Source organism: Ixodes scapularis, unplaced genomic scaffold, assembly GCF_016920785.2.
Source record: "Ixodes scapularis isolate PalLabHiFi unplaced genomic scaffold, ASM1692078v2 PGA_scaffold3__209_contigs__length_174095766, whole genome shotgun sequence".
Classification (NCBI taxonomy): Eukaryota; Metazoa; Arthropoda; class Arachnida; order Ixodida; family Ixodidae; genus Ixodes; species Ixodes scapularis.
The window spans coordinates 20,490,613-20,515,839 of record NW_024609868.1 but is presented as its reverse complement, the minus strand read 5'-3'; the positions used below and the strand labels follow the sequence as shown (position 1 = coordinate 20,515,839).

General features: G+C 43.8%; 1 protein-coding gene and 1 long non-coding RNA gene across 2 annotated transcripts in view; one reads left to right on the top strand and one right to left on the bottom strand.

Moving 5' to 3' along the window:
• Nucleotides 1-5,266, bottom strand: part of LOC8030821 (nuclear hormone receptor FTZ-F1) — a 246,011-nt gene extending 240,745 nt beyond the window's left edge. The window contains exon 1 of the mRNA XM_042292332.1: nucleotides 4,388-5,266. Within this exon, the coding sequence (XP_042148266.1) occupies nucleotides 4,388-4,502 (115 nt within the window). The 5' untranslated portion in view covers nucleotides 4,503-5,266. The remainder of the gene's footprint in view (nucleotides 1-4,387) is intronic.
• Nucleotides 5,267-5,775: 509 nt separating this feature from the next.
• LOC120839135 lies at nucleotides 5,776-25,141 on the top strand. Its single transcript, XR_005798144.2, has 3 exons — nucleotides 5,776-8,844; nucleotides 14,912-17,839; nucleotides 23,920-25,141. It is a non-coding gene; the product is annotated as an uncharacterized LOC120839135 (long non-coding RNA).
• The last annotated feature ends 86 nt before the right edge of the window (nucleotides 25,142-25,227 follow it).

Genomic DNA, 25,227 nt, shown 5'->3' with positions numbered 1-25,227 from the left:
TTCGGGCATTCTTAACAAAAAAACAAAAAAAAGTAGAAATAAATATATATATATATGTTCGTCTCGTCCTCGCTCTCACTTTCTGGGCGCATTGAAGCTGTTGACAGCCACAAATAGCGTTTCGAGCTGACCAGCTGGAAATGTCGGCGCGGCACAATCACGGCGGCAGGACATCGGTTTTTCTCCATATTTCGCTCACACAGAATATTTGTGAAACCCAAACCTCATTGGCCTCGTCGGTGCCCTGCAGAAGCCGTAAAACCGTAGTACGGGTCGACTCGTCGCTCTAATGAAAACTTTCAATAGACCATTTGCTCTATTTCCCAAGCATCAAGGAGAATGCAGGGACTGGTGTTCCACGCGCCACACCTTCCCCGTATAAAAGATTCGAAGTAAATAACCAAAATAAAGCATTCACGAACGCGCGTGCAAAATACCATTTGTTTCAGGTATTTGCTCTAGAAAATTTACTACTGCTGAGGCCAGCACGTGCGGCGCGTGGAATACCAATCCCTGCATTCTCCTTGATGCTTGGGTAATATAGACGCTTTACACACGCGCCAGATTGAGCCGCCATAGCCGCCCTTCTCTTGTCTTACCGAGATGCCGAGCCACTGAAGCGGGCGTTGACGGGTCTTCACAAGGGCCTATGCTGGGCACAAGAACACAGTAGCTTCTAAAATGGCAATAACCTGTCCTGCTGTGGTAATGATGAAGTGAAGCGAACGAAATAAGAGGGAACAAAAACTGAAGGTCAGTTATGGCGGCGTCCATGCACAGCTGCTGTAAAGCGTCTATAGCAATAGGTCTAATTGTGATCTAGGTGACGTAAAAGCGCAAATAACACGGACGAAGAAGAAACACCCGGACTGGCGCTAACTTTCAACTTAGGAAACCACCCAGCAGCACACGTGCGTAAACACTCTTTCCTATCTTGCCAACCGAACATAGGAACGCGTGTTCACGCACGTCTGCTCTGGGTGGTTTACCTAACCTAACCTAACCTAACCTAACCTAACCTAACCTAACCTAACCTAACCTAACCTAACCTAACCAGATTTCGGAAAATAAAAATTTCAGCTGTGTTAGGGACTTTTTAGTGTTGTGTCGTTTACCCGCAGTCTGGGTTTTTTTTTTTTTTTTTTTTTTAATCATGTGCAATGTACACCAGCTCGTTTGCGCCCTTACTTTTTGTTCAATATTAGCGCCAGTGCGTTTTGGATGGTCTCTCTTCTTCGTCCGTGTTTTTGGCGCTTTAAAGTCCTCTAGATCGTTACTCTAATTTCGTCATTCAAAAGGTGTGTTAGGATGATAGTATATTTGAATAATACCCACGCGTTTCACGATAAGAATAAATAAATAAAACACATAAAATAAACATAAACTTTTTTTTTTTTTTTAAACGCGCGAGTACCTTGTTGTTTACATAAGAACAAGATTCGGACAGAGTGTGGGGTCATCAAAAAGCTTACATCGTTCAGTCGATCAACAAAAGTTCGGTGTTCGTCGCACTACTGACGCTGCGTCATAAGGAGTCATTCCGTGCACGCACCGCGTATTGTTCTCAGCTTACTAAATCATTTGACTCTTTCAGCTTTCACGGTTGCTTTCGTCGAGAGCCGTCACGTTTCATTTTAAAAGGACCGTCGACGTTCCCTTCACAGGTTGTTTACGCAGAATTTATCCCCTTTTTACTCCTTTTCAATTTTTTACTCCTTTTTCTACGAGGCAAAATGGATGATCTTCTTTTTCTTCTTTCGGTTTATTGAGCGGTGATTTGTTACAAGCCTAATATTGTGCAACCCCCCCCCCCCCCAAAGTAACAGAAACAAAAAATTGCAAAGGTTTTTTTTTTTTTTTTAAATTGTCAATTTATTGCAATACTGAAGCATTCTAAAATTTGATTTATAGTACATGAAACAACACGCACGCACGCACACACACAAAACATAAGAACAAAACGACCGTACAACCGATAGAAATTGCGCTTTTACTTTCTCGTCTCCTGCTACTATTTCGTGTCCAAAGAAACGCTCGCCTCACATAAATAATAATAAAAAAAGAGGTGACAGAGTGTTATATTGTTTTTCGGCATTTTGATATCGTTCGCCTGTACTACGGTCACAAAGATTACTCCGTTATTAAAATGCCAACTCACAGAAACATTGAGAAGTTTGAGAAAAATAAAAATAAAAAGGGGTATCAATTTACAAAGACAATAATAATCAAAGAAAAATATTGCTCTTCATATTAATTTCTTTTTAAGCTTTCTGTCTCGGCAAGTGTTGGATGGAATCGGTTGCCGAACAACACACAATGCCCATTTGTTGTTCGCCGAAAGTGTCCAAATTGCTCCGGTAAATATATATATATATATATATATATATATATATATATATATATATATATATATTTTTTTTTTTTTTTGCGGGCAGTGCATTTATTTGTCTGATGCTGCAAAGCGTTCGCGTCATATCATTCAAACAGGTACTAGATACGAACCAAGAAACAGTTCAAAAAACGAATCTAAAAATGCCAAAATACAAACCAAAGAAAAAAATCAAACACGTTATGGTAAGATATTTCATCCCTAGCTACCTCCTCCCCTATTTTTAATGGGCACTTTATTTTCCCCTTTCAACTAAAAAAAAAATAAATAACAGAAAAAAAAAAGCGCCAGGCACAAATTCCAAAGCTTCCAGGCGACAATTAAAAAAAAAAAAAAAAGGATTTAAAGTAGGAATGTCCCAAAACAACGAGACAAGAATTTAAAATTATTCTGCGTTCCTCCCTCCTTGCAGCCCCAACCGCCGGTTCGGCTTTCGAGAAGCTATGTGCACTGCTTATTTTCTCATCCGGACGAAACAAACGGCACGCACACTGGTCTTGAGATATGCAAGTATACGTATGCTGTGCAGTCCCAGGTGTATAGCGGTCACTCATTGTACAAACGAGATCTCGAAGGAAAACAACAACAAAAGTTTGTTGCATCATGGGAAGCACACGGTGCAACAACAATAACAACAAGTTGTTGCATCACGGGAAGCAGACGGTGACTTCGTCTGTCTACTCTAGTCTGGTCTGGTCTGGTCTGGTCTCCCAGCCGGAAATTTTCATCTCATTAGCGTCCATGCAAGCGACGCACCCCACTTTTCTTAGCCAGCAAGCAGACTTGTTCAGCGCCGAGAGCCAGACACGACGACGTTGAGTTCGCCGAAAACGCTTACGAGTAGCGAGACCAGCCGCAGTGGCATCATCGTACCGACCCCAGTAAAGCGTTACCAAAAAAAAAAAAAAAAAAAAGGAGCAGGAGAGTCAAAAAAGGGGACCCAGAAAACTGTCATCGCGGCGAAATACGATATCTAGTCAGTCGCTGCTGCTCCACTAGCGACTAGACGGATCCAAACCACCACGTCTTAAAAGAAAAAAAGAAACACAAAAATCAAAGACGGCTACATAGTAATAAAAAAAAAAAAAAGTAATGTGGACTGAACGAGTGAGACGCCCTTGACAATCTGCTGGCGTTGCTCGCTCTACCACCACTGGTCGAAGTGCGTCTGACATTGGTCTAACACGTAACTGGACGAAATTTACGGTGGCAACGATCCCACAAAGCATGCGTCGTCATAATCAACGCCAGCAAAAAAACAAATACAAAAAGAGAACGCAATAAAATGCCTTTTGAGGGAACTCCTCACAGACGAGTCGATCGCGTTCGTTAGTTCAGGAGATCTTACACATGCATTCTTTTTTTATCTTCTTGCGGTAAGAAGCAGGCAGAAACTCGCAAGCCAGTTTCCTTCTTTTCCCGAGCGCGCAGTCCGTGTGCAACTACAGGTTTCTCCAAACGAGATTACACGAATAAAACAGAGGACGGTGGGGGATGTTACAGCGCGTAACAGAGTCGACAGCTCAGCTGCTGCTGTAGCGGCTGCTGCTGGCTGCACCGCCGAGCCCACCGTGGCCGAGCCCACGCGAAAAATAAGAAATCTGTGCCAAGGTCGCATTTCGCTCTTACCGCATCGGAACTAAAGCCGGCAACGTCGGCTTCTCCACGCGGAAGAATAGGCGCCGTTCATATCGGGTCACAGACACACATAAAAAGATTCGCGTATCGTCGCGTCGAGCTCGCGTTTTAGATGCGCATGTGTGCCGACGCCTCTCCGCGCGCACGGACTCGATCGCAAAAACACACGGCGTCGAACGCCGCCGCCGATCACCGTGAGCTTCTTAAACGACACAATGTCAAAGTCCCCCAAATACACCGCGATCCCTTTAAATTTACGTTTCAGCCCGTCTGTTTAAATAGAAAAAAAAAAAGCCCCACCGGAAAAGAAAAAAAAGTAGAAAAAAAAAAGAAGCAAAGTCTGGTCCCCCCCACACTTACCGGACGAGACGATGGGAAGTGTGGCCGACGCGGAGTTGCCGTTGGACGATCCGTTGCTGTTGTCGCTGCTCATTGCCGAGGCTGAACAAGTGTCAGCCGATCCATCCACCAACATCGCCCGGCGAGCCGACTGCACGACGAAATCCCGGTGTCGTTACGGCACCGTCCAACCGACGACCGCCACTGCACGCTCTTTTTTTCCCCCACTTCGCTTTGGAGATCAAGGGCAAGGCCTAGCGCCGAAAGCAACATACACACACACACGCAACTTCACTTTCAGTCGCACTGGGTTAGCGCGGGGGGCCGCTTGCAGCAATGGAATTGGGTCACAAAGACGGCGTCTGCTTTCGCCTTCGTACGCCGGAAACCGAGCTTCCACCGCGTCTTAGACCTTCTAAACTCCTCCTCGATTCTAGATCAGGGTCTCTGGATCGCCGGAAAAAATCCGGAGTTTGCAGGAAAAAAATTGAAGGGGATGAACCGTGAGCTATTGCAGCAAGCGGCCCCCGACAACCAGATATCACGTGGTTCCGGTTTCCGCGGCGGCTCGCACGAAAGCCTCTCTTCTCCTCTCCTCGGCCGTTCTCTCTCTGCAACTAACCGGTTCGGAAGGAACTGCTGCGCGGGTTTTCGAGAACCGCTGTTGTATGAACGCGCTTTACAACATATAAGAACGCCGCTGTCAGATCTTCGGCGTTTGGAGAAATGTCACTGTAGAGACAACGAGGTGTTGAACCTTATTTCTATGAGTCTTCACCCGTCGTTTGCGACCGCTTACGCAGTGACATGCGCCGAAAAGGGCGTTTGGCATACGTCTCTTTTGTCAGTTATTGCACTTATCAAAACCGTCTGCACTGCATCAAGTTTCGGCAGAAATGCGCATGGTTAAAACGTAACGTTGGTTAAAACGAAAACCGTATTGTTTTCTTATGCCATGTGCGCGCGAATAAAAAAAAAAAAAAGAAGCCAAGATTGATCTTCTCTTAGCCGCTGTCAGCACATCTGAAAGTACCGGCAAAATACACAGAATATTATTATTATTATTTTTTAAATACCACTATTTGCACGTGGTTGTTGCGTACATTGCCTTTTCAAGAAAACCTTCGCTCAAAACACGCCTAAAAGTAGGGTGGCGCCATCTCGAAAATAAATCGCGTACAACTCCAAAGTGCATACAGCGTTGCCGGGCGAAATGCAAGGCCGTCCACCAAAGGAAGTAACGCTTATTCAATAATTTTTATTATGGAGGTGTTACGGTGGCGTAGAAAAGAAACGACTGAATTCATATGGTTTAATAAGGAACTAAACTAAATAAATGATTAAACTAATTAAATATAACTTAAAATTTACACACACTGTCGACGAATGTTGGGTGGAGCTCCAACGAAGTCAAGCAGAGTCATTTCATAACGTCATCTGGCTAGTCTGGCAACGGAATTTCAATAATGAATTTCGGCTTCGATCCGTCCCTGCGAGAGCAGCGTAATATAGTGCACAATATATGCGCCGAGTTTGTATGTCTTTAGTAGAATTCAAAACGTAGCATACTATCCTAAAAGCGACGTGCAGTTATCGCGCAGTTTCCACCTCCGACGCTGGGGCCGCCCACGGTTTGAGCTGCATGATTTCTTGACTCTTTGTTTCGAGCAACAAAGAGATTTTCGAGGCGGGAGCGGCAATTAATGACAACAATCGATTTTTTCAAGTTATTTGCGACGCAGGGCGGAAATAGCTTAACCGCATTGACACGCCCTTCTTATTGCCTGTTTCGTGGACGATTCGTTTTCCTCGTTGTTTATTTGCATTTCCGAGTGGAAATGACCCGGCCCTTGTGGGGTTACAGCGCGTATCTCCCGTTATCTTGGCGCGTTTATTATTTTTATTTTGAAAAATGCGCGTATGAGTGATGCGATTTTTGTGAGTTCTTCCCGATACCTAATGTTGTTGACTGCTTTCGTGACTAGGCACGCCAAAGAAAAGCAGCAGATGAGCGGAAGGAGCGAACGACCCCTCCTCGGAGTGCGTGAACTCGCGACCTGACCTCCAGCCAGAACTTCCCTCTGAAGAAACCGTTGAACTAAATTTTGATATAGCCCTGTGGCCACTGCGCCGTCTGCCATCGGACTCTGTGTCGCGTTCCGAGTGTTGTGCTCGTTCTGGTGATTTTAGTCCTCTTTAATTTAGCTGCGCACTCCGTCGTGTTTACGATATTGTCACTTAGCATTTGGGCGACGTTCGTGTTGTCTCCAAGTCGTGTGTGTGTATGTGCGTGTGCGTTTGCTTGCTGCGTATTTCACATCTGTCGTCACGCAGCTCGTTACGAAACCTACCGTGCTTCAAAGCGCCCTTGTGCATGTTCCTGAATCGGATTAGAGAGCGGTGAAACGTGTTGACGGCAGGTTACTTACCTTTTTCTCTTGTTTTACTACATTTTGTCTCCGCCTGGTTGTGAGCTCCTAGCTTTAGCAGCTGCTCCTATTTCGCGCGTTTTCGTAACCGGGGCTCATTTCAAGTTGTGAGACTTCAACTGCAGTCCAAACCAATCGTAACCCCAGTTATTATTATAATTTTTTTTCTTAAGGTTTGGTGATTTGGCATAGAAAGAATAAAGCAAACTGCAATCAAGGGACTACAAACATATCTTTCATTGAAATATGTGCTCGTTGTCCCACTTGGTTTTATTTTTTCTGTTTCAAATCAACTTTACCGACGTGCTCTACAGTTACTTTGAATTAAGTACAGGTGGTTGACGTAATTGATTATTGATGTAAAAGAAAATGAGTACTTTCTTTGTGTGAAACTGTATGGCTATTGCAGCTTCTCAAGCTCAGTGGTTTAGTTCCAAGGACACTGGCATAAATTTCAGTAACGAGTTGATAGAAGTGTTGTGTTGGATACATCTACAGTTTTGGGCCTAGGATGTTTCGTTGCTAGAATGTATCCAGTTATGCTGCCTGTGTGCTCAACACTGATATGGTCATTATTCTAGGCAGATAATTATAGGTTGTCCCAAGCAAAACCTTCCGTATAAAGTTCAACTTTATGTTCAAACTTTCACTGGATGTGCATTGAGCAGGTCAGTTTTGCCACATAAAATTGCAGGCACAGTTCTCTTCCCGTAAAACATGAGCAAAAAACTTGCCAAAGTCAAGGCTGGGCACGTTTGTAGCCAACCTTGAAATTTTGCAGGTAGAACTGACCTGCGCAATGTACATTCAGTGAGTTTTAACTTTCTATATGGAGGTGCCAATCTTTCAGGCTCAATTTATGGCCTATAAATACACCATTGAACCCACTTTTAACATTTTAATGATGAAGTTGTGGTTTTAAGTTTGTCTTGAATTGAAATGTTCCACCGCACTCGTGCAGCAACAAAAGTTGTTGGCTGCCTAGCAACATTGTTAGAAATACTTTTGCCTTATAGTGATACACTTGATTGCCTAAGCTCTGTGTATAGTGGGAGGATAATGCCTAAATTCAATCAAGGAGCCAGAGTAACTGCTGATGAGTGGAGCAGTCAGCTGCTTCAAAGAGAAGTAGCGACCTGTAACATCAGCCTTTGTTTTCTTTTTTGTTTCACCTGAAATGCTTTCTTGATATCATACTTGTAGTTCTTAGAGAAAGTGTGTATTTTGGCCCTGTGGGCATCTACACAGTGCAGACTGCAAATTAGTTCATTTGATGATCTGTGACATTGTTTTAGTCTATCTTGTTGCTAATTTTAGTTGTTTCCTAACCTTTGAAATGTGTAGGATACCTAAATGAACATGAAAAATAGCAATATCAAATTAATTTCCTCGGTTGATTTGCCGATTCCAATGTGAGATAATGGGTCAATGAGTAAGGAGTTTCATATTAGCTACATATAAATTAGCTCTTATAGTACATAACTGCTTTCCTTGTAGTGTTCTGCCGCTATATAAAGATGTTATGAATGCCTGGGATCGCTCTAAAATTGGCTGCAAAAATCGGCAGCTGCTTGTAACAGTCTCAAATTTTCGTGCAAGGCATATTTTATTGGTATGATTTAACCTTGTGAAATTTGAAGGCATACATCTGTTCCTGCAAGAAATGGAAACAGCACATTGCAAGGCAAAATGCACTCCGAAAAAAAAAAAAAGATTTATTAGGTGAATATATGAGATCGCTATGTGCAGATGCCGATCTTTTCCGGACGATTTTTGGAGCCTCGTTATTAATGTATTGACACTCTAAAAGTTTTAGTATTTACTGACACTTGCATGTCTTGCAAAGAAAACAAGAAAAACAAAAACTCGCTCACTGTGTGTTGCCTCCCCACAGTGCGTCCCCCAATGCGCCTGCTGCGCATGCGGGAGAAGTCTACTTTCTCCGACCGGCAGCGCACCACGCTGGAACAGGCGTACCGCTGCAAGCCGTACGTGGACTACCAGCGGCGCATGGAGCTCGCACTGGACATCGGCCTCTCCGAGGAGCAAGTAAGGATTTGGTTCCAGAACCGAAGGGCCAAGGACCGCCAGGTGGCCAAACGCCGGACCGAGCCCTCAGACCGCCTCTACTCGCACAAGCCAAACAACCACTGGTGGAACAGTTCATCCTAGAGAGCAGAGAGCAGACGCCGCCAGAGATTGGACGACACCAGAGAGCAGACGACACTAGTGAGCGGACAACGCTAGAAAGCAGGTGATGTCTAAAAGTGCAGACGACGCCTTGGAAGCAGGAGTCCGCATCAAGGCGCTTCCTCTTGGCCATTGCGATGCAACTCTTGTCGGTACTCAATGCTGGTTGTTGTTTTGGTGTTGGAAATTGCTGCATTGTTAACCATGCTTTTTTTTTTTCTTTTTGTAAGCTGGATGTGTATTTAAGTGTGTGGAGAAGTACAGAAGGAGCAGTTGGTTTATCTTACTAATCAAACTGTCTAAGGTTATCAAAAGATAGTGGTACAACTTTTAAGGTTTCTGAACAGGAGGTAGATGCTGCTAAGAGAAAAAAAAAAAAGTTACTCCATGTTTTTATACATTATTCCTCTTTTATTTCTTGGAACGAACAATTGCTGACTTGTTTGTGCACTTCGAATTGATTTAGGTCCTTAACAGAAAACATTGTTTGTGTGTACCAGACTCTATTAAAACGTCTGCAACGTCTTGGGGTGGCTTAGAACCCTCTTTACCGATCCTGCGCTATTAGTTCGACCAAAGTTTTGTACCCGAGCAGCCAAAGAACCGGCGTGAAGATTTGTAAAGTCGAACATTTCGAGAAGTTAGAGAAAGTTGTGTTCTTGGGGCTTCGCCACTCACTAGATGTAACAAAATTGCTAGTAAAATGTGTAGCTGTTGCCTTCCATTTTTCGGTGATGCATACGACCAGTCAGGCAGCTAGGGTAACCATTGAGAGCGATTTGTGTGACATGTTGCCCATCACCTTGTCCAGAGTCTCCCAAAAGGTGCATTTTACCTTATATTATGTAGTGGCAAGATATGATAAGTTATTGAACACTTTTTTTTTCTTTTGACTCGTATATCTATTTTATATGTACACATCTTTTATTCGCGTCTCCAGCTCGACGCTCGCCCCCCCGCGGCGGAAACGGGAAGCGCTCTAGTGAGGGTCCCCCGATTCTCCTGCTCAGCGGGCATGGCGGAACTGCTCGCGATCATTGCTCGCGAAATGTCGTTTCCGAATGCAAACAACACTCTTCACTGTCCCAACGTAGTGCTGCAGCCGGTATGGGATTGTACCTTACTGGAGAGTTTTAGTATTGCGCATAGAAGCAAACGCAAGCGGTGTGCGTTTGCCTTAGAGTTGCGTGCCCCAGGTTGTGCGTGCGCCTCATCACCATGCGCCATCCAAGACCGCGATTTCGGGCTCCGCGCACGCGCAGTGTGGAACGCGCAAAGCTAACGCAAACACACAGGGCTTCAGTTCGCTCGTATACGCAATATTAAAACTCACTACTGTTTCACCGGCTTCCAACGCCAACGAAACGTGCTGCAGTGAGCAGACGTGCAAGCAGGTAGGCGTTCCTTCGAACTGGAAAGGCTGAGATTGGCAAAACGACGGCGAGCAAATACAAAAGCAAATAAATGTTGTGAAAAAACTAATAATAAAAAAAAACTTTTTTTTTTTTTTTTTTTTTTTACTTTTGGGCATTTGGTCTGGAAGTATATTGGCGGTGACTTTGGACGTTTCGCCGATCGTCAAAAGTCGCGACTTTGATAGCACAATATACTTTACCCACAATTAATGTAATTTTACATGGATTTCTCACATTAGCTAGAATGTTTCCATTGATTTTAGACTATTTTTATTTTTTTTTGCAATTAAAATGCATCAATTGTAACCAGTGATGATAATTAGCAGTTTTCATTGCCATGTTTCTTCGCGCGTTTAAAATTAGATCATAAGCAACAAATTATATTAGAGCTAGAAGAATTACTTATACAAATATCTGAATTTTAATGTTATTATTATTAATAAAAATCGCGGCAATGTATGCCTCTAATTAACGCCAAGATCACGAGAATACTCTTTTTAACCATAATAGTCTTTCCAGAGAGGTATAATTTTGTTTTCTTTTTAGCATATGAGAAACTCTGACATAGCTATCAAGATAGACAAACAGTTAAACGCTGGATGTAATAGGAAGTCCTACGCGTCACGCGGTGCTATAAAAACACACACGCACACTTCAGCTGTCTGATTCGGATTCCGTCTTGGGTTGTAGCAGTGAGAGCAGCATTTATCAGTTTATGCGTTTCGTGGACATATTGTAAAAATTGGAATTATTCACATATTCTTGTGCTGGGATGATTGTCATTATTTCCCATGACAATTATCTGAGCGAGAAAAAGGCAGCGAGAACGTACAGATATCAGCACTGATTTTTTCAACAACTACGAATATCAGCCTGGATCGAACAGTATGTCACAATATAAAGTTTCCGCGAACAACTTTTCTAAGTAAATAATTACGATATGAGACACATCTTGAGTCGTGAAAGAATCCAAAATTAAGACCTCTGTCGAGAAATTAAATCCAAAATAGAAATAAGTTTCGGTTTCGCTCCAGAATTAAAACGCGCATCCTTCCGTAATTAATACGCTAAACACCGTTCTTGTTTTTAGGTTAAAGAGGTGACCTGTGCTCATAAAACATTCGCTTCCTCGCATTACCAGAAATAATTTATGTCGCTCAGTGAAGCCAGCACGCTAGAGAGGCTCAACAGCGGCACGCATCCCTGACCCTCACTAAACCCGCCATCTTGGAAAATGAGTGGCGCCACCTATAGTTAGTTGGAGTCGCGAATAGCAGTCAGGCTTGTGCTTTGTAACAATTGGCTCATGAACGGGTTGTGGCTAGAATGGTAGCCACAAAGCAGAAAAGCTGGGCTTTCTTCCACGTCCCATAGTTTTATAAGGCCTGCTTCTCAGCCAAACTGTGTCTGCTTTCTTTTGGTTTACAGCAGTGCTTTGTTTTGCTTGCTGGAACTTGAGTTGTGGGATTAAACAAAGCTTTTTGCCCTTTAACTGCATGCGGAGTTCAAGACCAGAATTCTTCAGAGTGAGGCTAGTGGTGCCTGAGGAGCGCTTGCAATGGAGCAGAACAAAAATATCATCAGTGGGATGTAATAAATGTTTGCTGAAGTTTAGAGGAGCCGTTACTAGGTCCTGGTGGAAAGGTATTGGTAAGGTGTATCTAGATTAGCTTCACACACTGAAGAAGGTAATAGAAAAGGATGGATAGACGCATGGGAGTTTGTGTCTATTCATCCTTTTCTATTATCTTCATTGACATGATTCCAATTACCAGTACACTCATATCGACGTTAACAAGTTTCCCTTTTCTGCCTCTATTAAGTAAAGGGGTGCACTTAATAGTTAAGAGTTTAATCTATATTTTTGGGTGGTTGGACATATGCTGCCACATCAAAGTCAGTTGCGGGCCAGGTGGTGAGACTGCTAGGAAGTTATGTTTTGAACAAACTTACGCAAGCTGCTGTGCAGTGGCAGACTGTATCTTCTTTGCATTGAAAGGGAACGGGATTTAAACAAGCCTAATGTACTGCTGTCACAATGGATCTGAGCTCTTCCTGACTGTTTTGACACATGTATTTTATGCAAAGTCTTTGCATATTTATTATTTTATGAGAACGTAATGCTTCACTCGGCTGTACTAAAAAAAATTACTTTTTGCATTTTAATTTTGTGTTATCGCAACAAAGAAGTATCTGTCTTGAGTTCTGTTGAGCGGGTTGCAGGAGCTCTGTCTTGTGCAGTGTTAGTTTGTTTCGGTGTGAAGCGAGCTAGCTTGAGAGAAACATGCCATGGAGCAGAGTGACAGTGAATTAAAAATGATGAGTTCCTTTTGAGTTTTCAGTGATCGTAGAGTAGCAATAACTTCTAAGTTTCAATGGCTGCAACATCTGCAAAATTTGTTATCGAACTTGGTTTCTTCTCGCGCCAAAGAAGGCGGCCACTGTTGCCACTGCCAACTTCAAGCTATGTTATTGCAAGAAATGTGAGGAATTTAAAACTGTAACGAAAGAACAGGGGAAAAAAAAAATGTCTATGATCTGCACATTTGGAATGGAGTGAATTATCCTTGTAATGTGGCAACCAACACAGTTTTGTTATCTTTGCAAGCCATGCAATGTTACAAGCTTTGCTTTTTTGGGCACTTGGTGGTTCGAAGAAATCTATGTACGTATAAAGCAACAAAATGTACAGTGCCAGTTTAATGCGCACATACTTATGCATCCATAGTTGTTGTTCTGTACATAGTGCAAGTTGCATGCAAGCATTGCAAGTGTTTGTAAACTATCGTGTGTTTGCACTTTGTCGGTTATTGCCGAGTCAGTGTTCTAGAGTCTCACTTGAAGCAGCACTGGTATTTTGTGAGCTGTTCACTTACCAAAGCATTGCTTCAATATAAAGTATCATTTTGGGTTTTGCAACCTTTCCCAGGTGCTGCTGTTTATTAGATCTGTGAATTTTGCCTTAATCTTCCCATATTCTGTGTCTTTGTTTAAGTGTAGGTAAAGCAGTGTATATTGGCTATGGGAAACAAGCTCTTTGTGCAGTTGTATGCCACGGAGCAATATCTGGAACCTCCCACTTGCCAAGCGTGTTAAGTGGTCTTACTGTACCGAGCTGAAATGTTGATTTTCCAGCTTGTCAGTTTTCAAAAATTTATGTCTGAAAAAGCAGAGGAATATTGTGTTTGGAAACAATATTTTGTTTGGGCCTAGGAGAGAAGAGGAGAAAACAATGCACCTGGAAAAAGCAGGAATCAAAACAAAGGGAGGAAGGGCCAGCTATATTGTCACAGTCTGCGATAACAGAAGGCTTTTAATCTCAATATTTGCCAGCCTTTCTTCAATCTCGTTACATTGCACCTAAACATAACTTGGAAGTCCTTATGCAATTCTAAACATGAGCTGGAGTGATGACTTACACAGTCAAGTGGGAGGAAGGACGTCACAGACAGATGTCAAAGGCTAGCATTTTTTTCTGCGTACATCGGGCCACAAATAAAGCAAATAAAGTAGCATTTTTGTCATACTTTTTCCCTCGAGCTGAGTCTTGGCCGGTGTCGGAGCAAGTGCAACCTTCCAGAGCGAATTTAAGCAAATGGCATACATATTCCTATACCCTGAGATTACATAGATCTTCCTTTGTATAGCAACCAATGGCTAGTGAAGAGGGGATGAATGCCTATGGCTTCATGCCAATTGCTTTTACTAGTTCCTTCTACACAGTTAGTTTTTCTTCTTTGAGGCCGCAGCACATCTGCTATGATCCGTTGCAGGTTAAGAAAAGCCGGACAAGCTCCTCCCAGAAAGCTCTCCACTCTTTCCTCTTTAGCAGCATGATGGCTGGAGAGGAGCAAATAACTTATCATAGCAAGCAGAGAGCTTTCTGCGGAGCGCTTGCCCTGCTTTTAACCTGCAACAGACTATAATTACCATTCTTTACTTCGTTTCACTTTAAATCTGGACACAGCCGATGCTACGAGCTCATGGGACCAATGGTACAGCATCAAAAAGCTCACCAGCATGGTGTTCGTCATGTTTCTGTAAATGTCCTACTTTTGCCAAACCAGTCGTGTACAGAAGGCCCAGTGACTTGCACTTTTGACACTCTTATTGGTCCCATGGGAGCACCAGCTGTATCCAGGCTTAAGGTGAAATGAAGTCTAAGAGTGAAGGCCCGTTCACGCACTTGCAACCGAGTAGGACCGACTGAGACAAGACTGGTTTTTAAGCCTCCTGCGACTTAGTAGCACTAAATGCGCTGCTGCGGAGCAGGTCCTAAGCCGTCGCAAGAGGCTTGGAAACCGGTCTTCTCTCAGCCGGTCCTACTCTTTTGCAAGTGTGTGAACGAACCTAGAAAGTTGTGTCCTCCTCTAAATCTTTGTCTTTTGTCTGTCCAAAAAACCTCCTGTCTGGCGTCATGTTGCTCTCCTTTTGTCTCCTCGCGCCGTCGTTGCTTAGACCGCCGCTAATGCCGCCTCTGGTCTCTCTTCCCTCCCCTTTCCCCTCCAAAGTGCTGCTGTCCAGGACACGCACGTTCGAGCGGTATTCCGCGTACCAGCGGTCTCAGCTGGAGCAGGCATACCAGCGTAGCCGCTTTATCTCGTACGAACAGAAGGACCAGCTTGCGCGTTCTCTGGGCCTTTCCAAGAACCAGATCCAGTTCTGGTTTCAGAACCGGCGCAGCAAGGAGAAAAAACTGCTCCAGAAACACAAGTTCCCCTCACACTTTGGGCGCTGATGCAGGCCGGCCAATGCAAAGTGGGCGCCGTGGCTCGTCGTTGGACATGTTCTTCCGTGGCTCTCTTTCTTAACGCTCGCAAAAGACGCCACTTTGTAAGAAACTTCCAGCTGCTTCGTTTCGACTTGTCAAATAGCTGACTCTCCCCTAAAGTTAAATTTCGTTATCGCCAAAGTTCAAGTTTCGGTTTAGCAAATCTCCGAGCATCCCCAGGTTTCACTTCCATAGTTTACTGCAGAAGTTTGCTAAATGCCGCAAAGAATGTGTATGTCTCCCATGGGTTGAGTCCAGAGTACAATGGATGTCAGTGAGTGCCACCTGGTTGAAGTGAATTATCATATGCATGCCTATTGCGGGAGTTTCTGGGAGCTGCCTGGAGATGGCACATCAGAATGATTTGCATCTTTGTGGCTCAAATGGTTACCTAGATGTTCCGGTGACAATTGGGATGACTACTCTCACAGGTATAGTGCTAATTAGATTAGGAGTATATTTTGTGTGGCCCATTTGTTTGCATCACTCTTAGTTCTCTCTCTCGGACCATGGAAGAGAGCAATGCTACTTGGAGAACTCTGATGCGATTTGGCGAGAACTCGTCCAGACTAATATTAGCAGACTAACCGAGCTGTCAGTCACCCCTTGTGTGGCAACTGAAAACGTTGCAACAGGCAGACTCTGATTCTCCAAGTTGGATGCTGTTTCAGCGTGCATATTGTTCTTTGGTGCCGGTGAACAACCGGCCATAGTGTAACGGTGCCACAATACTTTTGTTCCTATTGCTAAGCAAAAGCAGTGCTTGAACAAACATTTAACCATGGCTAATAGAGCAATTTTAGTGCCCGTTTTAGGTTTGTATTTATCTTGCATTTTGTGTAGCCCATGTATAATTGTCTGCAAAGACCCATGTACTCGTTGCAATGTTTCGTACTAGCAGTCCCGTGTGTCGTCTTTGAGTGGCTGCTGCTGCTTTCTGTTTTTTACACTTGCTTTCTCTGTTTTTATGCCGATAAATAAACCAAAGAAACTGTACCCCTTTTGGTTTCACGGTTTCGTTCCTGCCAAAGTAAAGTGGCGCTTGGCGAGCTTGCACTAGAGGGTGCCGCTGCGTCGCAGGCATGCTTGGAAGAGAAGATGCTTGGCGTCCCGTGCCCAATACGGCTTCATAAATGGGAGTTTCTGTTTAGCCAAGTTTGTTTCCACGTTCGTAAATTCCCTCCGGGCCAAACCAAGCGATTTTCTTGGAGCGCGGTTTATTCGCAAGATTTCGACCACATGTGTTTCAGCCGGTTCCAGTGTCTGCACTGTTGCTTTCCACGTTGGCGACATTCGGATACGGAATAATCTTTTATGGTCTCCTCTGAGTGAGTTGTTAGATGGGATACCGAGAAAAATGGGTAGGAATGTGCTGCTTTCTACACTGTTTGCAGAAGCTTCAAAAGGACCGGGATTTCAAAACTTGTAGCCTGAATGGGAGGCATGCAACCACAGTAGTCTCTGTCAATCGCAACTGAAAACAATTTCAATTTAAGGTGGTTCCCATAAGGCCAGACAAAAGCAGTTTCCTATATGCCTCGGTTCGAGATTCTAATAGCTGGTCAAACTTTAACTTTATGGTAGTGTCAGGCTGCTCTAGAGTTCCATGATAGCAAGAGACTTTGTTGCTCACAGTTTTCCTTGTCTTTGAGGGTCACTGCCGTCCAAGTATAACACCTTGGAGCTTAGAAAGGAGCAAGATCAAGCTGATATTGGATTATATTCCTATTTGAAACTTAGAACGCTAGTCAACGAGAAGAACAGGTAAATGAAGTCGGCTGAGAAGGAGTGCAGGCTTTGACCACCATTATTGAAGGCTTTTCATTATCTCAAAGGCTGCTTTGCTTGCCACTGCAGTATCTGCCTTGCTGCCTTTGAACCAAGTCGCATTTCAAATGCATGCCAAAAACGACCATTGAGGGGCCCCTGTGTCAAACATAGTCGTGCTAACTGGTAGGAGGTCTTCGAAGCTTAATGCCCCTCTTGTAGGAAGAAACTAAAAAAAAGGAGAGGAGACAAATATTTTTTCGAATGTGTTTCTTTCGGTTCTCACATGGGACTGATTTGCCCATTCTAGAAAGGGTAACTGAAGCAACCAGTATTGACCGGTATCTTGCTTCTGGATGTTGTTAGGATCTGCTTGCCCCGCAGGTTGCGAGGCTTGCACGAAAAGGAATAAAAATTTCAAATTGGTTCTCTTGTGGTCAAAAGAGACCCAGAATGGTGCAGTTTATTATTCGCCCTAACCACATTCGTGGCATCTCTCTCTGCGTCAGCCAGGCTCGGCAGCCAGCAGATTTTGTCCAAAACCGCCGTTGAGGGTGGGGCGTGGCCATTGCATGCAGCGAAGGGGAATATTGCGTCGCAAACCCATTTGTTTTGCACGTACGCTCGTTTGGGCACGCCGCGGAGTGTCCCATTTCTCAAGGAGCGGTGTCGGGGTCGCCGCGTGTCTCCCCCGCAGGCCGCTACTTCAGCACCTTCCAGAAGGAGCAGCTGACGAAGGCCTTTGTGTGCAACGCATACCCGGACACGGCGCAGCAGCGCACCCTCGCTTTCCGCCTGGGCCTCACCACGGAGCAGGTCAAGGTGTGGTTCGCCAACAAGCGCACCCGGGACCGCAAGAGGGCCGTCCTCTTCCCAGAACTGCGCCTCTTCTGAACAATCCGTAGGTTCCAGACCCCCCTCCCCTTTTGCACTCGTCGAAGCTAGAACTTTCTGGAACTCTGCTGCCCCCTAAGCAGGGACAAATTTTTGAGAAGGAAAGCAGAGGGACAGCTGCCCTCCCTTAGACCGCCCAAGGCAGACTTGGTTCTTGGTGATATGGTGATTATTCGCTGAACAAAATAGACCTGGGCAATGCTTCGCCTGTGACGTCGCATCTGTACGTGACACCAGATATCTCTGCAGACCCCCCTCCAAGCCAATTCCCCCCCCCCCCCCCCCCTTCCCCTAGCCTGACCCATAAATTCACCCTTGCAAGTTGCCCCCTAGGACAAGCTCGCTGAGCACCGACGTAGCCCATGCCCCACGATTGACATCACTTTAACTTGGGACACGTTCATAATGCCTACTCACAAACTTGGTCTTTAGCAGGGCAGAGGGCAGAAGCGTCCGACTTTGTGGGGGGTAGGGGGGGTCACCGTAGATGGAGCTTGAATAGAATTCTGTGTTTTTGGATAAATCCGAAAAACTCGGAAAAACGCTCGCCGGTAAAATTTTCATTGATTCGGATTTACCTGAAAAACTCAAATTTTCGGGGTCATGATGGCAGAACAAAGAGCAATAAAACGAAAAAAACCAACAATATTTTACAAATAAATTTTGCGAGAGCACGGGATCGGTGGTCCTGAAGAAAGGACACTTCCGTTTCCTTTGAAATCCAAGACTAGTAATGAAAGGTAGTTATTTGTTTATCTCGTCGGAGTTCATTCGGGCGAGCTGGACATTGTAGTTCCGGGTCACGACGAAACTCATTGTTCCGGTTTCCTGTTTGGAGGATATCTATTTGTGCTTCTTCGAGAAAGGAGGGGTTGCGTTTTTATAACAATGAAAGCTATAAACATGTAGATTTCATAGGAGGGAGGCAGGGCAGCTGGAGCTTTCTGGTTTCCCAGCAACTATCTATAGGTATTTACCGTAATATCCCAGGAGCCCACCTAAAAGCAAAAGCAAATCGGGAGAAAACATGGAGTAAGCTAACTTTCAAAGTGCGATAAAAAAAAAAAAAAGTGAAAAAAATGCTAGTTTTAGATTTTGTGACCTGCGAAACTTGTGATTGCAAGGAGGGACAATGAACGACAGACGACTTTCCTTCCCAGTCAGCAATGTTCGCTTATCTCCATTCTTGGCTAAGGGACATTATTTCTGCCGAGGTCACCGTTTGCCAGGGCCCTGCGATTACTAGAAGTGGGCTACCTTCGTTTCTAAAAAATAGCAAATTGGACAGTTAGTGTTGCCAATGGCAAGGGGGCCGATGCTAAATGCAGCTGCAGACATGTCATTTGATACAGGCAAGTTCTTGTGAATTCAGGGTATGTTTGTGTCGAAGTATCATTTATTTTTATATTGAATCTTGGACAAATTAGAAACACAGTAAATTAAGCTCGGCATTTCATAGAATTGGGCATCTAATATAATAAACCCCAATAAACACAAAATTTTCAGCGAAAAATAAACTCCAAAAAGCACCCTTTGAATTTGACGAAACATAAACGCCAAAAACACGGAATCCTACTCGTAACCTATAATTGGTCCAGCACCATGACAAGCCTGGTTTTTCTGCATTGCTTAGGCCAAGTTATGAAAATCGTTGCACCACTTGGCAGCTGTTTGCTGGGCTCAAAAAAAAAGCTAACTGTGACAGAAAGAAGAAAAAATGGATGAAGTACAGATATCACTGCTTTTTTACCCCATCATGTATTGAACCGCCGTGCCTCCACTACAGCGAATTAGCTACGCACTCATCTTTGGCGGCATCGGCAGCAAGAGAGGTTAACTATTTGAAATTGGGAGACGTACTGCGGTGGTTAGGGTGCCCTCTTCGGAATAGGGGGCAGTCATCGCGTCACCGACCCCAGGATGCACCTAACACATTTAAATTATGTGTGCGAAGGTGTGCCAAATGAGAAGTATAAACACTTGAGTCTAACTTTCGATTGTGGTTGTGCGCCAAGAACAGCAACATAAAGTCACGTTGAAGGGAGAGTCTTGCTAACAGATCCATCCGGATCGCGTAGCTTCAGAAGGAAAGCTCTCATTCTGTATGCTGTGTTGTCCCTTCTCTTTTATATATTTCAGTCTTACGTGAATGGGAGACATTGCTGGACAGCACAAATTCTTTGTTGTGCTTAATGTTTGCTAGCTGGTGCTGCTGCACCACCATCTTTTATTTTGTACTTTGCAAACTTGTTTTGTTGACACTTGCCCACGTTGCCTTTCCCTGTCCTAGTAAAATTATGCTTTTTATCGTACCTGATGGCATGTTGACCTTAATATCATAAACTTTGTAGGATTTGTTTCCCATTTCTTTTTATCATGCTGCACCGTAAAAAAGGGGGATGAGAGAGAATAATCTGGCATTTTTCGCACCACTAAGAACACTTTTAGAACAATCTTGGATCTTGTTTGATAATGGCAATAGTATTTCTGGATCTTAGAACATTTTCAATGTGGTCGATTCTTTGGCTTTTATGTTGGAATTAAGAAACCAGTTTTCACTTTAAGAGCAGGCCAGTGCTTCTTTGTTTTATCTTTTTTACAAAATTAAATATCCCTAAACCAGAAACTTTGTAAATGATGCAACATATTAGTTGAATAATAAGTACATTGGTTGTCACTGATAAAGCCTGTTGATCAGGAAAGTATTCTGCTCCATTTCAAAATTGTTTCATGTCAGACATGGCCACTACATAATCCGTTCCAAATGACATTGACTAATTGTCACTACAACACTTCATAAAAATCAAAGGAAATGATTCCTGGAACAAAGTTAATCACAGCGGTTGTAAAAATTAAGGGAAATGATTCCTGGAGAGAAGTTAATCACAGTAGTAGCATTGGTGCCCCTTCCTGGAAAACAAAATGCTCATGCCAAAACGCAAAACCTCAAACCATAGCAGAGGCACTGCTATCCCTCTCTCCGTCTTTCCTCTCACGTACGTGCCAACTGCGATAAGGCACCATCTCGCTCCCCCTCCCTTCCCCTGTAGGCCGTCGCTGTTCCGAAAAACCCACGTGATCACGGAGGGAGTGCTCTCCGCCTCCCTATCATTCCTGCTACATCCACATACCTCCCAACAACTCTCCCTTTCCTCTCTTCTCTTCCCCCCCCAGTAGCCACCAGTGCAAAATACCCATCTGGTCGCGCTGTGGCGATACACCCCCTCACCTCCCCACTGCCACCGCCCAGGTTCTGTTCTCGTGTGCTCTCCATGCTTCTACAGAAGAACTCGCCTACATACTTTCGCTTCATCCCCTGCAGCTGTGGTCACAAGCACACCTCGCTCACTTTCTAACACACATGGCCAAACCACGCAAGCGTTGCAATGCGTCCGAGGAGCAGGCACGGCAGGCACGCCGCGCCGAACAGAGTAGGCAAAGGTTCGCGACGGCACGAGAGCTACAAAGGACACAGGACCCTGACTTCCATGCTCGAGAGGACCTTTCCACAACGCAGCAGCTACTGCCATCATTCGCAGCACGCTTTGTGTGGTCGTTTGCAATTTTTCCCAATAGGTGATAACTAAGCTTGTAAAGGGCAGTGACGCAAAGTTCAAGGCTGAACGAATACTTGGGAGAACTGAAGCTATTCTTGCATCGTTGCAACCTACAGCTTGCTTGAGAAGCTTGCATTTCCTCAGCTGGCAAGATCATCTGTTGTTAGTTTTTACATGGTGCATGATTTGTATAATGCTTGAAACTTACTTTGTAATCTCTGTTATGCTCTTTTGTTAAACAGCCTATAAATGATTCATGATGCCCACCAGCCTTTTACAGCAGTGTTGCATATTTTTTGGGCTGTGTTAAGTTGTGATTAGGACCATTCCTAGGAATTCATTTTTCTTTATGTTCTAACAAAGAATTATTAAAACTTGTGGTTTTTTACACAGACGAAATGTTGATTCATACTTTTGGTTGCCATGTGAGGTTGGCAGCAGGGTGCAAGCAAAGGCTTTTTTTTGGTTTTATTTAATGAAGGTTTGATACCTAACCATATTATTTACAGAACTGCTAACTTGGTTTTTTCAATCTCGATTTTGCAATTGGAAAAAGCTTTCTTTGAAAGTCTCGGGCTCTCACAGCTTTCATTCTTCAGACTCATTACTGTTGAGAATTCGAAAGCTTCTAAATGAGTGCTTCAAATTCTGCGTAAAAAAACTAACTTTTTGTGCTCTTCGCTAGACAGCACCAATTAAAAAAGAAAAAAAAAATAACTGGTTAAGGTGGACATGGCCTGGGAGGGTCAACTTTTGAACCAAAGTCTCAAACTGATTCAAACTTTCAGGGTGAATTGAATCCCATTAGGATTGATGACATCTAAAGTTTCAGTCTTATCGGCCAACTCTACAACATACTATGCTTAACAAGCTCCAGAAAAAAGTTACTTTATTAGGAAATGTATTTAAGAAAAATAATAATTGAAATCCACAAAATGTTTGGTTTAATCTGAAGTAGAATACCGATAGTGCAAGTTAAGGTAAAAATTAATTGTAGAAAATGCAATTTTAGAGAAAAACAATAACAGCTAAAAAGAACGAACGATTTGAACAAATTTCTGAGTTTTAAAATATTCAGTTTTGGTCATGAAGAATTTAGCTTTTTAAGATTATGAGTACCTTAACTTGTTCCTCGGGAAATTTCAGTCAAGGACAACACTGAATGAAATCTTTACACTTTCAAAATGTCCAATGATGCATTTCCTCCATACCACATTTCCTGCCAAAAAGTGAAACTGAGAAAAATGCATTTAAAGTTTCAACTTTAGGTTTCTTTCTTTTCTGTGGGTCTGAGGTAGGCAACATTCACCTGGCGCATTGTTAGAACCTTCCTCTTTGAGACTTCCCTGTTCCCCTGGCAATAGCTACCAGTTTGTTTTGTTTGTAGGCTCGCTAACTTTTGCAGGGATTCCCTGACAGATAAACTGGCAAGAACTAAGAGGCAAATCACACTTAGAAAGAACAGCAAAGCAGGAATAGGATCTGAGATGGGAGATACTGTAAAGGGGCATTACTGAAGACGACACATGATCACGTCACCGGGAAGGACCAATTGTAAACCCTGTTTCAGGTCTCAACCAATAAAATTGCTCATACCAAATTTTCAGAATTTTTTCTGTTTGGATGTATTGGGTCCTCCTGATCATTGATACTAGTAAACTTCGAAAGCCTCTGCGGGCTAAATTTAGAGTAAATGGCACTTTCAATGAGGGTGAAATGTTCTGGCTAGGTTAAACGAGTATGAAGCAGCGCTAAATAATAAACACAAAAAACTTGGCTCCCTGATGACTCGGAGGGCTGCCGACATGTTGAAAATAATTTATTCTGAGATAAATCCTGCATGTTTATAAATGAAATTTTCTGAAACCATTCTTTGTAAGTTTATAAGCATAAACATATCATTTTGAAAAAAAAAAAAAAAAAAGTTTCTGAAAATTTTGAGTTCCGAGGCCATGTCCCCTCTTAAGACTGAAAAAAAATTCCAATATCCACACTAGAAAACGATGGAGGGACAGACGGGACAGTTTAAACAGATCAGTCTTCCCTTCCTTTTCCATTTTTGTTTTTAAATCAATCGTCCTAATGGCTCATGGCTACCTTTTCTCACTGCAAGATTAAACAATTTGCAGGAAATCTTTGGCTTTTATTTGTAAACTTTGACAGAGACAACTCGTGTGGATAATTTCACAAAAATGAATGCACCATCTATCTGCACCCCCATGGTAGGCCACAGTGCCATACGTTCCAAGATCCAATTTCCGTGGTTTAAAGTGGATTTCAACCCATATTGGCACACGCCGTAGAAACAGTGTTCACCCCTTCTCTTTGCTAACCCTCTGGGAATAGATCCGTAGAGGTCCCCAGTAAATAGGGCAGGTCCGCCGCTTCAAAGAAGTGGCTCACAATTGAAAAACAAAAACTGGAGAATGGCCAAAATGACAAAAAAAAAAAAGACGACGGCAGCAGAACGTAAAAAAGACCCAGCGACCACTTGGGTGGAGCAAAGCAACCTCATTCTTGGACCTTGCAGGAAGCATTTTCCACCACGATGAGCTGACGTCCCGATGTGCGCTCCGCACGCCGCTGCAACCGGTTCATCCGCCATGCAGAGCCTGCTCCCTTCCACAGCCAGCAGACCAGTACCGGTTCCCAAACCGGCGAACCGGAAGCAAAGACGGCCCCCAGAAATGTCTTTGTCAACCGAGCTTCATTTGTCAATGTTTCAAGCAACCTCGTGTAGCTACAAACCAGCCTTTACCTACACAAAGAGGGAACCACTGCTGCCGCCAACTGCAGTCGTATGCCCGTGACTGTCATTTTGTTTGACTCTGACCGCCCATGTCTCCTTACCGTTCCTCAATTTCCTTGGAGGATGGATTCCCTCGAGTTTAGCTCGAGCACCTGAATTTTTCTGAAAAACCACAAGGGTCTTCATCAAACTGTGCAATTAGTAGATGCTTAGCCGCGACAGTGCTCGACCCCTACTTCAAATAGTTTCTACTTCCACAGTCGGCGATACCGGACTGGGGTTCCTCGAGTTCCACTAACGGCAAAATTGACTCGGAGCTGGTAGTGTTAGTGTCATAGAAATGGGCCTGCAAAGTCGGATAACCTGTCCAAAGAGAACCTCTTACATGTGCCCGGCCCTCGGTAACCTTCCTGGCATGTGGCTTAGGCATGTGGGCTAAGCTGTATAAGTGGGGCATCTCCAATTTTTTTCCCATCGCATCCGAAAGTCGCGAGAAGCATTATTTTGAACTGGCGAGAAAAGGAAAAAGATGAAGGTGGTGCTTTTTTTTATAAGTTGCGGTTCCATATGCATACTCTTTTACCGCAAATATTATTTCATTCCGGACTTTTTTGAACCCGTCGCAATGGCGACCTGGCTCACGCCAGGCACTACATGAATCGCCGTTTTTAAGGATTTGTATAGTGAACATCCCAATGCATTTATAGGCAAGCATTTTGTACACAAAGCTCACCCACTAAAGTGATACTTAGTATTAGCGTGATGTAGGTTCTAAGGTGTGATATATGTCGCGGTGCTTGGTTGCTGCGCATCCTATTGACTGCTCTCACTGGATTACAGAAGGCTCCGGCTCACACCGGTTACTGTTCGTGGTCGTTGTAATAAATGACGGTTTCTACCAACGCGTGTCAATTGTACAACTTTGTTTCCTTCTGTTTTCTTTGTAAGGTGACCAACAGCAAGTCATTTTGTAGTGCTGTCGTTATGCAAATAAAGTTGTTTCGAATCCATTTGCTTGCCCTAACACGCAAACCAGTAGTAATCGGAAGTTTCAAGAAAGCATCAGTCCTCCAGACTGCTTGACGATTG